The sequence below is a fragment of the Xenopus laevis genome, chromosome 7S (assembly GCF_017654675.1).
Source record: "Xenopus laevis strain J_2021 chromosome 7S, Xenopus_laevis_v10.1, whole genome shotgun sequence".
Classification (NCBI taxonomy): Eukaryota; Metazoa; Chordata; class Amphibia; order Anura; family Pipidae; genus Xenopus; species Xenopus laevis.
The window spans coordinates 95,214,150-95,233,059 of record NC_054384.1 but is presented as its reverse complement, the minus strand read 5'-3'; the positions used below and the strand labels follow the sequence as shown (position 1 = coordinate 95,233,059).

Below are 18,910 nucleotides of genomic sequence, written 5' to 3'. Positions count from 1 at the left end.
TGTGAAATAAATAGCACCATCATTATTGGTCTTTACTATGTCTTCTTACAGAAAGAAGGATCTCAGAGATGAAATGAGGAATCCCGAGGGGTCTCTTAACCATCCAGTCTAAGTTGGAATTTCACAAAGGTCAATAAAATTGATACTGATCATCTTATTCTCGTTTCAATCCATTTCGTAAGGGCTGGTTATCTGGCATAATGAATTGCACCATTTTTTTTAAAAGTTCTGCTTTGAAACAGATTTTATTAACCTACCCAAATGTTAGCACAGGGATGGAATATAAAATAAAAGATAAAGTAGGAGTAAGAGAAGGACACTTGCTTTTAACTCTCTTCCTGTTAATTGTAGTCCCCAAATATATCCCTGGTTTTTAAACTGGCCAATTTCATCTAAGTAAATAAAAAGCAGCTCTCCGTGCCTGTTTTCTCACTCTATAACTCATAGCCATTGGAAATGGCACTAAAACCCAAACTGCTTTAATATAAACACGATCATTACACTTGTGGAAGGGGTGGCACACCATCCTGCTTTTAGAACACAAAATCCCAGTGTCTCTGGAAATAATATTTGGTTATGACTCTCCGTTTTTAGGAAGCCGTTTTGTAGAAATTGTTGACTGCAAGAAATAAATAAAAGCAATCCTATAGGCTGCCTTTGGATATTGAGGTAGCTCGCCTAGTTCATGCAGGTCTTGAATGAATTGGCTCCTTGGCTCCCAAGACCCGCCTTTATATCCTATAAGTTGATGAGGCATCTGTTTCAGTGAAAGCCATTTACACGACTGGTCACTCAGCCTCCTGATTTTCATTCATGGTGAGATCTCTTCTCTCCCTTGTGGCCCTCTGTTTGTCACAATGGCACACAAGAGAGACACTTTTTTGTTTTAAGAAAAACTTGAAATTAACCAACAGAACTTTTGATCAATTAATAATAAAACCGGTTTGCAGTCAAAGGTGATATTTTTGCTCTTCTGGACTACGGGACTCGTCTTCTTTTTAAATGTTCTGCAAAACAGAAATACAAAATTAGTCAACAACAATTAGCTTATTTAACAGAAAGGGCTAGAAACCCCCAAAATAGAGAAGCTTTATATACATATAGATACACTGTATGGCCAAAAGTATGTGGACTCCTGCCTGTCCTACATCCCATTCCAAAACCAAGGGTATTGACGTGAAATTGGTCCTCCCTTTGGTACTATAACTCTTATGAAAAGCCCAAAAGGCTTCATTGGCCACCACTGTATCTTCACCACTGCTCCTTCACAATAATTAGTATTACCACGTGTAGAACTCTAGGCAGACTACTCAGGATCACTACGGGGTATATATATCAAGGGTCGAATTGAAAATTAGAATTCTCAAGTTTTTTTATGATCAAAACTGTCAAATTTGACTAGGGAGTTATTCAAATTTGATTCGAGTTTTTAAAAAAAATTAAATTTTCGAGATTTATCATACTCTGCCCCTTTAAGAACTCAAATTCGACTATTCGCCACCTAAAACCTGCTGAATTGCTGATTAAGTCAATTGGAGATCTCCAGAGGGGAAATTCACTAACGGGGGAAAAGTCGCCAGCAATGGCTTCACCACCTTCGCCAGGTGTAACTTCGCACAGACAACGCTAATTCAGCACACTAAGTTGCGCTAGCGTTACTACGGCAGGTATAGAGAAGTTGCGCTAGCGTTAGATAATTTGCATTTGGGAAGTTACATTTCAATGGACGTATATGTAGCAGCAAATACATTACATTATTTACATTACATTACACAAGGCCAGGGAACCTTAATAAAATAAAATTGTTATATTGCCCTACACATGAGCCCAGTGTATAGTTTATGTGCCATATGTTATCAAATGTAGGGGGGAAGGAGGGTACCCAAAAAAAAAACTGTACGATCTTTTTCAGTCTATCACCCTGTAAAAAGGAAAAGACGCCAGTGTTTTTTGGGACCTAGAAAAGTCCTATCTACTCTACTGCACTTCGCCTGGTCTGAGGTGGCGAAGGCAAGTCTGGCGATAGAGGTAACGTTCAGTAAAAACAAAAACTAAGTGAATATGCGCAGTAACGCTCTTTCGCCAGAGCGAAAATATGCCGAGTGTGAAGTTGCGCTAGAGTCTATCTCCTTCACTAGCGTAATTACGCCAGCGCCCGTTAGTAAATCGGCGAAGTGCCGAAATGATGTCACGCCGGCGAATTTTCACCAGCGCCAGTCACTTCACCCTTTACTAAATTTGCCCCCAGTGATCAATTCTGAGTTGTATGTACAGCCTTCCTGACTTTCGAGTTTTTTTCTGAGAAAAAAACTTGAATCAATTTTTTAAATTCGAATTGAATTAAGATTCAAATTCAATTTGAGTTTTTGGGTCGATTCTATTCATCCGAGTTTTAAAAATTTGATTACTTTTAATAACTTTCGGCCGAATTTCGAGTTCATGGGTGAGTTTATGAGTTTTAAAAAACTCACCTGAATTCGAAATTTGACCCATGATAATGTGCCTCCCCATGTAATATGTTTTACATGCGGTAATTCTGACAAAATCGGCAGGATTAACCCTTTTGGTGCTGTAGAGTGTACTAATAAAAGATAGGAAAATAGTTCTACTGGATGAAAAGCAAAGTTATACATGATCAAACCAGTACCCTTTCCTTAAAGGGATACTGTCATGGGAAAAAATCTTTTTTTCAAAACGCATCAGTTAATAGTGCTGCTCGAGCAGAATTCTGCACTGAAATCCATTTCTCAAAAGAGCAAACAGATTATTTTATATTCAATTTTGAAATCTGACATGGGGCTAGACATTTTGTCAATTTCCCAGCTGCCCCTGGTCGTGTGACTTGTGTCTGCACTTTAGGAGAGAAATGCTTTCTGGCAGGCTGCTATTTTTCTTTTTCAATGTAACTGAATGTGTCTCAGTGAGACATGGGTTTTTACTATTAAGTGCTGTTCTTAGATCTACCAGGCAGCTGTTATCTTGTGTTAGGGAGCTGCTATCTGGTTACCTTCCCATTGTTCTTTTGTTTGGCTGCTGGGGGGGGAGAAAAGGGAGGGGGGTGATATCACTCCAACTTGCAGTACAGCAGTAAAGACTGATTGAAGTTTATCAGAGCACAAGTCACATGACTTGGGGCAGCTGGGAAATTGACAATATGTCTAGCCCCATGTCAGATTTCAAAATTGAATATCAAAAAATCTGTTTGCTCTTTTGAGAAATGGATTTCAGTGCAGAATTCTGCTGGAGCAGCACTATTAACTGATTCATTTTGAAAAAAATTTTTTCTTCCCATGACAGTATCCCTTTAAAGGCTAGTTCCAGACCCTGGACCCATGTTGCTTGTGAATTGGTTAGAAGCACGAGGCCCACTGACACCTGGGCCCATCGGGAGTTTTCCTGGTATCCCGGTGGGCCAGTCCGACACTGGTCCCACACTAGTGATGTGCGGGTCGGGTTTTTTATAGTCTTCAATGGACATCAGTTGAGTGTATAAGAAGCTGGAATTTATTTAAGGTGCTGGTACGCGAGAAGATTGGCATTCATAATTTCCAGTGATTATGGGTTTTTTTATGATTATGAAACAAAGCTTTTTCAAGGGAAAGGCATTTTCAGGATATTTCCCTTTGTGCCAGTACCCTAAGAATAAAGAGACTGCAGACAGCCCTTGCTCAAGAGGTACAAATAACATAAACCATCCAGCACTTGGTATAAAAGCCTCCACATTGTGTCCTTAGCTTCACCTCAGACTCCCGAATGAGTGCCAGGATCTGGATCATCACTCAATTTTCAGGAACCTAAGGATCACACCAATGGTTGATAGGCTCCCAAGAGTGTGCTGAAAAAATTCAGCATTGGCTATCCTATCATACAAAGCTAAGTAAAGGTTTTAAAATTCTACTTTCACTTGTGTATGTGTAAGTCAATGCTCACTAGCAGCAAAAGGCTTACTCATTGATACTGCATATTTTTATTAAGAGTTAAGTAATAAAACTATTAATAAAGATTCACTCCTTTATTACACCCTTGATGTGATCCTTGTTGGTCGACCACTCCTGGGGATGGTAACATTGGTGTTGTATTGACTTTATTTGTACATAGACAGTGGACTAGTGGAGTCGGAACACTTTAGAAATAGTTTTGCAACTTTTTCATCCTGGTGAGCATCAATATGTTTTTTTTGGAAGTCTTTAGAAATCTCTTTTGTTGGAACGATGACATTTCCATAAACTTGGAATGTTAAGATTAGACTTGGATAGTGAAGACACAAGTTAAAAAATTAAGGTAGGGCCTCCCTCACTCACACCTGATTATCATCCCACTGAGAAAAACACTTTCAAATGAACCTAGGGGCAGATTTACTAAAGGGGAAGTGGCTGTAGGCGTAGAGGACAATTTGCTAGCGACAGAGACCACTGCTAGCGCCACTTCATGCCCTATCGCCAGCCATATTTTCGCTCAGGCGAGGGGTCATTACTCCACAAATTAACTAAAGTGCAAATTTTACAGAACGTTAGCTCTTTTGCCAGAGTTTTCTTCACCACCTTAGACCAGGTGAACTTATAAGATGAAGCTACATCCTCCTCAATCTTATGTAAGTGACATCATATCCTATACGCCGGAAAGTCAAAAAAGTTGTAAAAAACGCAGGCGCATTTTAAATTTTTAAAACAGGGTTGCCTTCAAAAGTCCTAACTATTAAAGATTTTTGTGGCCACTTCAAGCATGTGCACCAACATCACTAATAAGTTCATATATACAGTACAACCTATATGTAACCTCCATATTCAAATTGACCTAAGCGTAAGTGTACTAACGGAGTTTCGCTAGGTAGAAATGAACACTAGCGAAAGATCGATATGAAAAGCTCGCGCTAACGGATTAACAGTAGCGACACTTTGCCAGTGTTGGGCTACAGAGATGCAACTTCGCATTTTAGTGAATTACGTACTGGTAATAAATTTATTTACTTGCAAAGTGGCGCAAAGTGTTTCGGATATTAATTGTAAGCAGCTTCGGGGTATAAAAAATCTCAAAAAATTGGACTTTAAAACTCGAATAGAAAAAAAAATAGTTTTGGTTAATAACCCTGTAGTGTATAGTATATTTTCTCTTGAAAATACGATCTTCTTCAAAATAACTTACACTGTGTATATCACATAAAATATTTTAGGTACTGGAACCTGTTATTAAGGGACCTCTAGAGCTTTAGGACTAAAAGAAGTGGGTGAAAACATTTTGAGCAGCAACATGAGGACCAACTTCATATTTAAAGGCATGGAAACCCTGGCTATGCACTCTTTAAAAATGAGTGCAGCAATTTGGGTAAGAGGAAAGGAATTGGAGTCACCAGTTGGAATGCTTGCTCTCGTGAAAGGGTCCTAGAAGCTGCAGGGAGAATTGCTAGAGGTATTCCCATCTAACTGTCCAAAAAATGTTGGACAAGGATTGGACAAGAGCTTTATCTTTCATTAGGCATGTACCCTTTTATCTGCTTGTACCGGTTATTAAGCAAGATTTCATATTTGTGTGGCACTAAAACTCAGATCATGATTTGTTCTTTAACTTTCTTGCCATGTTACAGATTTTACCATACAGAATCACTTACGTCTCTGCTGTTCAAATGCTTGTATATAAAGTAAATCAGGCCTGCGATTAATGCGACCCCAAGAAGAACTCCAATAACGATGCCGACAATTGCACCAGAAGAAAGGCCAGATGGGCAGTCCGCTATCAAGAGAAAATGGAAATCACTGCAATTAATATAATAATTACACAGGAAGTTCTAACGTGCTGAGAAAGGGGCACCCAAATGAAGGACAATCCACACCACATCCCTAAGTGTCCTGACTTCTCCCACTAGTGGTATCTCTTGGGTCTAGTTAGTAATTCAGGTGAGATAATAGTATTCTTTTGGGATATCTCCATCCATGAATTATTCCATATTTCAAAAGAATGTTTCAATTAATATTCGGCAACTTGGCATTTACGTTGTAATAACCAATCGTCTTTTAGCACAGTGCACAAAAAAAGCCTGAACAAATGGGAACTGCAGGAAATGAAAATGAGTTGCAGCTCCTCTTCACTCCCTCATCTGCTGTTGCACGATATATCGGCAAAAATCATTGTCAGATTAAATTTTTAGTCTGGACAGGCTGACTGCAATCCAACAAAATCATTGGATGGTCCCAGTTGGCCGGCACGGACAAACTGCCTGACCAAATATGGTTATGGACGGGCAGTTTTGGCTTGCAGTTTTTTTTTTTTTGCTTTTAAACTTTTTATAAAAAAAAAAAGTTTTGTACATTGCAAAGTGTCTCACAAAAATGTTGATATAATATGTGTAAATTACATCAATAAAGGTAGATTTCAAATTGACCCGTTTCATTTTGTTTTTGGGTAAGGGGGGAAAGGGGCATTAGGGAATTGGGAAAGGAAGGGGTAGAGTATTGGGAGTCAGGGACTGTATTTTACAGGTGTCCGACTTCCAATAATACCGTTGTATACCTAATTGTAACATAGTGATTTGTTACAGTATGTTTGTCAACTTGTACAGTAATGAATCTTCAACATTGCGGTCATAGTCAAAATCTAAATCTAAACCTAATTGGTGCCTCCTTAAATTCTACCCTGGTTTTAACTGAATGTTTGGTATAAAAATTGTCTATCTATATATTATATTTTATTGCTCTTTCTGTTTTGCCCTGACTCATATCTTTCCATTCTCATTACACAGTTTTCCCTTGTTTCTTTCTCATATCTTTGTGTTTAGGATTCCCATTCTTGTCTAACTATTCAGTTGGAGAGGAGGGCACGGCCTGCACCAGACGGGGTAGTGTATAGTACCCATGGGTCCCAAGTTTTTTTTGGAATTGTATTTTTCTATCTTGTAGTATACAAGATTAACAAAGATCCAATTTAGTTTATTTTTGAGTTGCTGTATTGGTAATAAGGGGGATTTCCAGGCCTTGGCTATAGTTAGTTTAGCCGCTGTTAATATGTGGGTAATAAGTTTTCTTGCATATTTATTGATGTTTGGGATTCTATTCCCTAACAGGGCTTGGTCTGTTTTTTTACTTAAATTTATTCCTGTTATTGAGTAGATAATTTCGTATACTCTAGTTCAGTATCTCTTTACTTTAGGACATTTCCACCATATATGGAAGGCAGTGCCCTCACCTCCAAATCTTCTAAAGCATGTTGAGTCATATTGATTGTTTAGTTTGTTCAATCTGGATCGAACCAGATACCACTTCAACCGCTTCAACTTTTTAACATTGGCTAAACTGCAACTGACTGGCAGCTGTGGGTTGACTGCCCTTCCATTGTTGTTAGAAGCTAGGCTGGAATCTGGTCTACCAGTCTAGGGGAGTGGAATGAGGGGACACAATTATCCAAACATTAACAGAATTCACCTTAAAGGGATCCTGTCATCGGAAAACATGTTTTTTCAAAATGCATCAGTTAATAGAGCTGCTTCAGCAGAAGTCTGCACTGAAATCCATTTCTCAAAAGAGCAAACAGATTTTTTTATATTCAATTTTGAAATCTGACATGGGGCTAGACATATTGTCAATTTCCCAGCTGCCCCTGGTCATGTGACTTGTGCCTGCACTTTAGGAGAGAAATGCTTTCTGGCAGGCTGCTTTTTTTCCTTCTCAATGTAACTGAATGTGTCTCAGCGAGACATGGGTTTTTACTATTGAGTATTGTTCTTATATCTACCAGGGAGCTGTTATCTTGAGTTAGGGAGCTGTTATCTGGTTACCTTCCCATTGTTCTGTTGTTTGGCTGCTGGGGGGGGGGAAAGGGAGGGGGGTGATATCACTCCAGCTTGCAGTACAGCAGTAAAGAGTGATTGAAGTTTATCAGAGCACAAGTCACATGACTTGGGGCAGCTGGGAAATTGACAATATGTAATTTTGAATTTTTTTTTTCCCCATGACATTATCCCTTTAACAAGAATAGCTCCATACATTTTTTCATACTCTGTGCTACAACATACAACAAAAACCATGCCAACATATTCGGCTGTATTAGCACAATTCAGAAGGAAAATATGATGGTCCTTTTATGTAATAAAGTTTGCTTCAGTTTCAATAAATCACTGCGGGAAGCATTAACTAGTCTGCTGTTTAAATGCTATGGGTTAGAAGACCTGCAGGGGTGTTTCAGGGGCTGCCGCCTGAAGCAGCAGCCCTGATGCGACCCCCCCCCCTCTCCTACTCCAAAACGTTGCCCTGCTTTTGAATGTTTTGGATACAATAAACTTCACACTTCTTCAAATCCACGGTGTGCTGCTGACATCTTTCTTCATTGGATTATCTGACCCTTGAAGCAGGCGTGGGTCCTTCAGCATAGCACCTGATACCGCAAAAGGTATCTATTCAGGGGTATAAGCTGATATCGTGATTAAAAATCAGCATTGAAGCGGGTTAAATGGGGGCAGCATTGCTAGTTCAATGAGCACAATAGTGCTCTCTGCACTAGCGGAGCTAAATTTCCAAGTTAAAACCCGGAGATTCAGCTCTTAAAATTACAAGAGGCGAATTTTTGCCGCCCCTTGTAACCGGCTGCTCTCTGCTGCCTGAGGCAAGGTTCTCACATTGCCTAATAGCAGGAGCGTCCCTGTAGACCTGTAGCAAGCATTCAAGGAAATATTTTGTCCTACTTCAGTAATTATATTTACCAATACACTGTGTGGGTTATTTCATTCCATTTGAGTCATGCCATAGTATACCATGATTCATGAAATGGCAATGACAAAAAAGTGGGAGTTCGATAAAGGACATCGGAGATCAGATCATAGTTCAGGACAAATTTATGCAGGAGTATAGTTATTTCAAATTTGAAAGAATTACCAAATTGTGTCTCACAGGTGGATGGAGTGACCATGTGAAGATTCCCATTCGACGCAAACCCATTTGACATACCCCAAGGCTAGCCATACACGTGGATAGTCTCTTGTTTGGCGAGGTTCTCATATGGCCGCCACCTTCTTTAGCCTCCAATATGCTGACCTACACTGATACTGCAGTACAGGGACCATAAAAACTGGCAAGATCAGTTGTTCTCTGATGAGATTTAAACTGGTTGGGCAGGCACCCCAGATGCCCCATACACGGGCTGATAAGTTGCCGATTCAGGTTCTATTAGCTCTTGCACGGCCAAGCTTTAGCCAGCGGCTGCAGTCAGACTTTAAACTCCAATGTTCTTTCAAAAGTAAACTTTGTTTTGACTCTACTAATGTCTGATGACATTACATTTCCTAAACAAACTGTCTGAATTATATTTATTCACAATTGAAGTCCACTGAGTATCCGCACTCCAAGGTAAACTTTTATTTTATTATTTTTTCTATGTAACCAGGGTGCACAGTTATATTTTATGTATAACCACAAATATCTGGAACCAGCACACCCATGTAAAAAAAATTTCACCTCTTTATTTACATCATATTAGGTCCAACGTTTCAGTCCTCATTAGGACATTTTTCAAGGATATTGGGTGTGGCGGTTCCTGATATTCGTGGATATATATAGATATATATACTTGTTTGCAATCAATAAAGTAAACAGAAAAGACCACTTACTTGTCACAGTCAGTTTTTTTGTAACTTGGTCCGGTGAATCTGCCTGTACCTGGACTGTGTAGGTATTACTGTATTCATCCTTCAGGTTTGCAATCAATAAGGAACCGTTTGGAAGTCCAATGGCATCAGAAAAATTTTTGGGTCCATTAGTGGTGGGAGGTGTAAGCCCTACAAGGTAGTTAATTATCTGGTTTGAAGCACTTGGAGCATCTCCTAGATACCAGGAAAAGCTTTTTAACATCCCGTTTATTTCACTGACACTGAGAGTGACGTTCTTGCCCTTCAAGGCACACTGTGGGATCAACTCAATGGTGAGGCTGCTGGCTGCAACCATGAACAGAGAGAGGAGCACTGGAAGAGAGACAGAAATATGAAGTGGATTAGAGAGGATACTGTCCTTGAGACTATCTATGTTGGCATAACCGCTAGTCAGCCTAAAATTATGATTATCCTTGTGGTGGCCCATTTGGTATCTCTCAACAATCTGCAGGTAGCACTTACTGGTCTAGTATAGCAGCTCAAATAATGCAGTTAAATATGTTGTTTAAATGTATGGCTTTGTTCTGAATATGTTGGCACCCAATTAGTGCTTCTGCCCATATACATTAACAGGAGAAATATGATTTTTGTAGTTCTTTGTAAACAGCTCTCTTCACAAATGAGGCGGAAATTCCCAATTCTCCACTACATTCCTGACAATATGGGATCCCCATCTTATCGGATTCCACTCTGCCCAACTCAGGTCTGCACATCACCACCTCCCAGGGGTAAATGGTCCCTAGGGACCCAAACAATTGTATTTCCTAAATCTAGAGCAGGGCAAAAAGGAAATGTTGTGGTGTCTGTTGGGCCCCTGCTTCTTTCTTTATACTGCCCAATGATAAGGAAAAGGGGAGCAAAGCATCGCCATCTTAGGTACAGCAGGCCTAAAGGACCAACACTTGGTTAAAATGCAGCAACATACTGTTAGATAATAAGCTCTTAGGAGTGGGGACTCTTCCTATTTTTATTCTGTATCTCTTGTTTGTATATATAATTGTAAAGCATTGCAGAGTTTGATGGCACAATGTAAATAACTGATGATGAAAAGTTATGTTATTTGTTTGCATATTTTTGCTTTTTACTAATACCGTACCTAATATGCCTTAGGCAAGTCACATCTTGTTTGGGGAAAACCCATGTTCTAATATTTTCACTGACTCACTGACTCCAGGAAGGTAGTAGATTGTCAATAAAACCAAGTAACCGAATGCAGGAATGAGCAAAGCCTGACCCCTGGCTTCTAAAATCAAGGAAATCATTGCAGATATCGGCTTCTTTAGCCAGTTCACCTGATTTGGAGCATGTTCCAGGGTAAAATATGGGCATTTCCATGAATCTGACAGCAGAACTAATAAACTGACTTGTGTACCTATTCTTTTTAGCTACTTCATTTTAAACATTGGAAATGGAGCATGGTTTGTTTTAAAGGAGAAGTAAAGTCATTTTCCACTTGGGGGTGCCAAATGTTAGACACCCCCAAGTGATTGAATTTACTTACCTAACACCCGGGGCCGGTGCTCCTATCGGAAGAAAGCTGCACCGGTACGGGGTTATTCCAGCGAGCACCACAGAGCGATCAGCTTCCTTCTTCTTCTTTCTTCAAATTTCCCGGGGCAGGCGCATGCGCAGTAGAAATAAATAGCCAACTTCTTCGTTACAGTTCAGACTTTTGCTCTTCTGAGCTCCGAGGTGCTTGCTGGAATAAACCCAGACCTGTGCAGTTTTCTGCACCAGCCCAGGGTGTCAGGTAAGTAAATAGAATCACTTGGGGGTGCCTAACATTTGGCACCCCCAAGTGGAAAATGACTTTCCTTCTCCTTTAAGAACCCATTCACTCCATGTTGCATTCAAACTCTTCTGTCTTCAAAGATACAGTAAGTGCCCAAGGGGAATATTTATCCAAAGGTGAAAATAAAGCTCAACACAATTCACCAAAGAGAACTCCACGATATTACATTAATTGCTACAGTAATTTTAAGGATAAAAGCATGAAAACCCCTCTTTTAATCAAGTGTTTTGACCACCGCCCTGGTACAGTTCCTACAACAATTCAAATGGATACATGTATGGGATGCATTATGCAGAACACTTGGGAAGAGGGGTTTATTGGATACGTGTCACAGTTTGGAGCTCCATTCCCTTAAATCCACTGAATTATTTCAATAATATAATTGTTCCTATTTTTAAAGAGGAAAGGCACATCGGTGAAAAATAAAGAATTGATTGATTGATTGATTCAATAGGATTCGTGATAAAAGGCATGCCAGTATTTGGAGAAGGCAGCATTACAGTGGTGGGTTTCTGCTTAGATTTGGAGTTTCTGCTAGGCCATACTCCTTTCTGGTTTCTTGAGGGAATTATTATATTTCAGGCTATGGGAGGAGTAAAGGAAGGCTGTGGCCCGACAGAACAATAACAACGTGTTCAAACCTGAAACTGCAAGCTGAATTACACATTTTAGGATATTGGATTTAATAGTTACATAGTTGGGTTGAAAAAAGACAAAGTCCATCAAGTTCAATCCCTCCAAATGAAAACCCAGCATCCATACACATACCCCTCCCTACTTTTAATTAAATTCTTTATACCCATATCTATACTAACTATAGAGCTTAGTATCACAATAGCCTTTGATATTATGTCTGTCCAAAAAATCATCCAAGCCATTCTTATAGTCATTAACTGAATCAGCATCACAACATCACCCGGCAGTGCATTCCACAACCTCACTGTCCTGACTGTGAAGAACCCCCTACGTTGCTTCAAATGAAAGTTCTTTTCTTCTAGTCTAAAGGGGAGGCCTCTGGTACGGTGATCCACTTTATGGGTAAAAAGGTCCCCTGCTATTTGTCTATAATGTCCTCTAATGTACTTGTAAAGTGTAATCATGTCCCCTCGCAAGCGTCTTTTTTTCAAGAGAAAACAACCCCAACCTTGACAGTCTCCCCTCATAATTTAAGTCTTCCGTCCCTCTAACCAGTTTAGTTGCACTTAGTCTCTGCACTCTCTCCAGCTCATTTATATCCCTCTTAAGGACTGGAGTCCAAAACTGCACTGCATACTCCAGATGAGGCCTCACCAGGGACCTATAAAGAGGCAGAATTATGTTTTCATCTCTTGAGTTAATGCCCTTTTTTATGCAAGACAGAACTTTATTTGCTTTAGTAGCCACAGAATGACACTGCCCAGAATTAGACAACGTGTTATCTACAAAGACCCCTAGATCCTTCTCATTTAAGGAAACTCCCAACACACTGCCATTTAGTGTATAACTTGCATTTATATTATTTTTGCCAAAGTGCATAACCTGCATTTATCAACATTGAACCTCATTTTCCAGTTTGCTGCCCAGTTTTCCAGTTTAGACAAATCACTGTGCAAAGTGGCAGCATCCTGCATGGAACCTATAGTTCTGCACAATTTAGTATCATCTGCAAAAATAGAAACAGTACTTTCAATGCCCACCTCCAGGTCATTAATAAACAAGTTGAAAAGCAAGGGACCTAGTACAGAGCCCTGCGGTACTCCACTAACAACACTGGTCCAATTAGAAAATGTTCCATTTACCACCACTCTTTGTAGTCTATCTTTTAGCCAGTTCTCTATCCAGGTACAAATACTATGTTCCAGGCCAACATTCCTTCATTTAACCAGTAACGTTCTGTGTGGCACTGTATCAAATGCTTTAGCAAAGTCTAAGTAAATCCCATCCACTGCCATCCCAGAATCGAGGTCTCTACTTACCTTCTCATAAAAAGAAATTAAGTTAGTCTGGCAAGATCTATTACGCATAAAACCATGCTGGCACAAACTCATAGTATTATGATTTGCTATGAAGTCCAGTATCTTATCCTTTATTAACCCTTCGAAAAGCTTTCCTATCACTGACGTCAGACTAACTGGCCTATAGTTTTCAGACTAACTGGCCTATAGTTAGTTCTCAACCCCCTTTGGGAGTCAAACGACCCTTTCACAGGGGTCGCATGGGCGTCCGCAAATAGGGGCAGGGGGGGTGCCCCCCCTGGAATTTTGCCATAAAACAGGACCAGCTGCCCTACTGTGTGACACGTTTTGGGCTCGGGCAGGACTGCTGCATGCTGGGTTTGGGCATGGTGTATTAATATGCTCCTCTCAGGAGGGGGGTGAATTGGGGGCCAATTTCCATGTATATGTGCTGAATGTGCAAATCACTTCATGGCCGGATTGTATGGTTGATGGCTAAACATCACACAATGCTTGTCTATTAAAAATAATAAAATACAGAAATATTAATAATTTTAAAAAGATAAATACAATTTTAAAATTAGGGTAAGTAAAATGGAGGTGTCACTGTAGGTATCCAGTTGGAACTAGAACGCTAGACTAGGGAATAACATTCTACAAACTGCTGGCTAGTAATTTTGAAAGTAGAAAATACCAAGTGCTGTCCTGGCAAACAATGAGTTTGTGTCACTAACAGAATGGCAATGCTATACCTGTGCAACAGTCACTACTTTATATGGAAACCAAAATATGGGTACAAGTCATTTGTGTAATATGTACATTATAAATTCAAATTGTAATTTGGTTTTAAAGTTATTTGTAAATGCAATTGAAAATAATTTTATGGTTGGGGGTCACCACAACATGAGGAACTGTATAAGGGTCGCAGCATTAGGAAGGTTGAGAACCACTGATTTAATGGGAGCCAGTTTGCTAGATGCCTCCCTAATGATCCTAAATGCTGTTGCAGTACAGCAATTCAGTTAAAGCTGGCCATAGACACACAGATCCTATTGCACGAATCGATGATTCGTACGATTTTCGGATCGTGTGTGGTATGTGCCAACATCTTTCGTCCGGCGGAGATCGGTCGTTTGGTCGATCGGTCAGGTTTGATTTTGACCTGACCGATCCCGCCGGAGCCCACGGCACATCGTAATCGGATCGTTCGGCCGAACAACCAGATTACCCCCGATATAACCATGCTCGTTAATGGCATATCGGGGAAAGATCCGCTCGTTTGGTGATGATGCCAAACGACCGGATCTTTGCATCTATGGCCACCTTAAAGGGATCCTGTCATCGGAAAACATGTTTTTTTCAGTTTCCCATCTGCCCCCAGTCATGTGACTTGTGCCTGCGCTTTAGGATGGAACTACTTTCTGGCAGGCTGTTATTTCTCCTACTTAATGTAACTGAATCAGTTTCAGTGGGACTTGGCTTTTACTTTTGAGTGAGTGTTGTTCTTAGATCTCCCAGGGAGCTGTTATCTTGTGTTATGGAGTTTTTATCTGATTACCTTCCCATTGTTCATTTGTTAGGCTGCTGGTAGGGGGGTGATATCACTCCAACTTGCAGTACAGCAGTAAAGAGTGACTGAAGTTTATCAGAGCACAAGTCACATGACCGGGGGCAGCTGGGAAATTGACAATATGTCTAGCCCCATATCAGATTTCAAAATTCAATATAAAAAAATCTGTTTGCTATTTTGAGAAATGGATTCAGTGCAGAATTCTGCTGGAGCAGCACTATTAGCTGTTGCGTTTTGAAAAAAACATGTTTTCCCATGACAGTATCCTTTTAAAGTAAACAGGCCCGTATTTGTGGTGAGGCAACAAAGGCCTGGGCTTAGAGCGCAAAAATTCAGGAGTGGTATGCCGCCCAGCCGCATTGTAGGGATCATTGAGGAGCCACAGCTACCCAGCATTTTGGCGCTTGCAAGTGCGCAAGCTCTCACGTGGGGGCGGGGTGCATGGGAAAGTTGGTGGGAGCTAGGACCTGGTGGCCTAGGGGTGCCAAAAAAGAAAATCTGGGCCTCTAAGTAAAGGGTTCTTGTACAACTGCACTCTAACTTTGTACGCTGTTGTAGGGTTTATATATTAGATTAAATTATTCCCAGGAACTGCAGCAGTGCAGGCAGACACAGCCAAAGATTTTATAGGTTGTACCAGGACTCATGAAATTTTAATGAGCAGGAGCAGCATTTAACAGAGCAAGTTCCACTAGATACAGAATAAAGTCACAAACTAGGTTGCTGAAAGTTTCCCTTCTCCCTATTTCCCTGTTGGGTCAGTGCCAATTTCCAAGAGTTTTTACTGTCTTTTCGCGATTTGTTTTTATTTCCATATTGTTGCTAAGTCACTTTTCCAGTTTTGCTATGGTTACGATGCCTACTGCCCAGCCACTAATTTCCGTGTCACATTCTTGCCCCACACCCTTTTTGTCACGATCATTCCTGGGTAATAAGAAATGTACATATAAATTGCCCTGATACTTCTGCAGTGGCTGAGGTTTCTCCAAACAGTCAAATGGGGAAAGAGTTTATTGTTTAATTTGCCAGGAAAAGAAGTTACAGAGTTACGTTCTGATTGGCCAGGCAAAGCAGTTATACAGGAGCAGAACCAATCTGCATTGGGATCTGCTACAAACCAGGTGGTCTTCCAATACTTCAGTTGCATTTCCCCCACAAGTACATCATATTGTCCCCTAAGTCACCACCAAGCGCAGAACCCATGCAGTGACCCCAGAAAGTAAGCAGTATTAAGATCCTCACCATACAAACTGATTCATATAGCGCTAGCAAATAACTCACATGGACATGGACTACTAGTACATTATTCTTGTCCATTATTAAGGACTTTGACAAACCTTTGCAATCCTTAAAGAACCAGATATTCAGGGTCTCCATCGGGGGGGGGGGCAGGATTGCCGTCAGGGACCCAATCAACAAGGGTGGCCAAGACTACCACAGAAGAGGACAGGCCTCCGCATTAAAGGGGTGGGGCATGGGTAGGTCTGGGTACAGCCAGAGAGATATAAGGTGGCCCTGCAACTAGTGATGTGCGGGGCCCGAAGCCTGCCCTCCCTCCACCCGCCTTCCTTTTATAGACCAGCGCCACCCCGCCAATGATGTCACAAAAGGGGCGAACAGGTGCGCGGCTATAGAGCCGGAAGCCAGCAGTTGAAGGTGGCAGGCGGGAAGAGCTCAACCCGCAACTGCCCGCGAAGAGGAGTGCGAGTTCGGCCCGAACCCGCCCAACCCATGGGTATCGGGCCGGCCCACACATCACTACCTGCAGCCTTCAGCCTCGTGCCTTAATATGGTCATGGTCATATCCTTATACGGTACTTTACAATAAGGAGTAACAATATCCGATTGATTAACTCATTTAAGACTTAAAGCAATTTCTGATTGGTTGCTCTTGGTAACGGGGGGGTATAATTTTCACGTTTTTGTAAATTGCCCTCTTAGCATGTGGCTGTGGATATTACAACTCGCAAGTAAGGTTGCCACCTTTTAAAGAAATTTAATACCGGCCTTCCTAAATATTTATCTTTTTCCCCTATTAATAACATTGGGATCAACCATCATTTTTTGCCAGGTCAGTAAAATACTGGGCAGGTGGCAACCCTATTTGCAAGGTGCCTTCTTTCACAAATGCGTGAGTTTTCAAATATTTTAAGTCACTGCTAAATCAGTGGAAAAGGCAGCCTATCCAAAAGTGAGCCTGAAAACCCCCTGAAACTGGGCTTAAAGGGGTGGTTCACCTTTAAGGTAACTTTTATTATGTTATAGAACGGCCATTTCTAAGCAACTTTTCAATTGGTTTTCATTATTTATTTTTTTATAGTTATTTGCCTTTTTCTTCTGAATCTTTGCAGCTTTCAAATGGGGCGTCGCTGATTCCCTTCTAAAAAAACAAATGCTCCGTAAGGCTACAAATGTATTTTTTACTACCGATCCTTCTATTCAGGTCCTCTCCTATTCATATTACAGCCTCTTATTCAAATCAATGCATGGTTGCTAGGGTAATTCGGACCCTAGCTACCAGATTGGTTAAAATGCAAAATGAAGTGCTGCTGAATAAAAAGATAAATAACTCAAAAACAACAAATGATAAAAAATGAACCCCACTCACAAATTGTCTCCTAATATCATTCTCTACATCGTACTAAAAGCTAATTTAAAGGCGAACAACCCCTTTAAGCATGTGCCTTTTTATTTTGTAAGGGGTGGGGCTTTTTCTGCATAAAACAGAAGCATGTAGAGTGTAAGCTCAAGGGGGCAAGGTCCTCCTATCCTGTGGCCCAACACATGCTTCATAATCTCTAAACACACACAATTTGCTAAATCAATGGGGAAAATACTATTTTGATTTAAATCAAAGCTCAGAAAAAGCTGCTGATGGCTTTTTGATGTTTTTTTTTATAAAGGATTTCACCCCTGACATGTTGTGGGCTCTGCTGCTTCTGTAGCAAAGAACTAAAGATAAAAAGGAGGGAACAGGACAGAAGACAATAGGCCATAACAGGGTGTGCCCAGCTGTTGCGCTGCTGTGTTTTGGGACGTGACTCGGGTGTTGCTCGGCTGAGCCACTTATAGACACAAATAACCCCTTTACCTTTAAGCTGATAGACCCTCACAGAGAGTGTCCTTCCGCGGCTGTACATGGTGCTCTGGGTACCGAGTCTCCGATGCTCCAGGAAATGGCTTGAGAACTACTTTCACTTTGCTTCGCTTCTCCCTCCTGGGAGCCGTGGGCGTGGCTGTACTGAAACTGCTTTGTGCTCGTCATAAAACTGCTGCACAGACCGTACAGCCGGAACTACAGTGATCTTACTGAGGCGGGAACTGATCTCTGCTGTGTGAACCAAATCCATGACTTATGTTGCTCACAATTACTGTATTGCCTTTGTACTATGTGCTCTGATATATTCCACAGACAAGTACAGAGGAAGCAGTAAAGCACTAGTTAACCAGTAAAGCCCTAATTAATAAACAATCCCACTATGTCTTGGTAGATTATTAGGGATGGGTGAATTTCACCGATTCGTTTCACCATAAATTCACCGTCGGCGACAGCATTAAAGTCTATGGGCGTCCAAAAAATTTTTGTTGTGCGACGTAATTTTTTTTTGACGCACGTCTTTTTATTTTGACGCACAAAGCCATACAAGTCTATGGGTGTAATTTTTTCCTGCCAAACAAGGTGAAAAAATGTGCCCATCCCTATAGTTTAGGTCAATTTACCAATCTTTTGGAGCCCTAAATTAAATATACTATGGGGCCCAGTTAGGGTTGCCACCTGGCCAGTATTTTACCGGCCTGGCCGGTAAAAATGATGGTTGATCCCAATGTTATTAATAGGGAAAAAAGATAAATATATAAAAGGCTGTTATTTTTTTCCAGAAAAGGTGTCAACCCTAGGCCCAGTAATATCTGTTTATGCCGCAGTTAGGGTTGGCACCTTTTCTGGAAAAAAAATACTGGCCTTCCTATATTTTTGGCATTTTTTT

General features: G+C 40.8%; 1 protein-coding gene across 1 annotated transcript; it reads right to left on the bottom strand.

Moving 5' to 3' along the window:
• Positions 1 to 331: 331 nt before the first annotated feature.
• On the bottom strand, positions 332 to 18,174 carry ceacam19ly.S (carcinoembryonic antigen-related cell adhesion molecule 19 like gene Y S homeolog). Its single transcript, XM_018228134.2, has 4 exons — positions 18,016 to 18,174; positions 9,590 to 9,940; positions 5,606 to 5,727; positions 332 to 1,007 (listed from the first exon to the last, which is right to left on the bottom strand). The coding sequence occupies exons 1-4, from the start codon at positions 18,062 to 18,064 to the stop codon at positions 999 to 1,001; spliced, it is 531 nt and encodes a 176-aa protein (XP_018083623.1). The 5' UTR covers positions 18,065 to 18,174; the 3' UTR covers positions 332 to 998.
• Between the last annotated feature and the right edge of the window lie 736 nt (positions 18,175 to 18,910).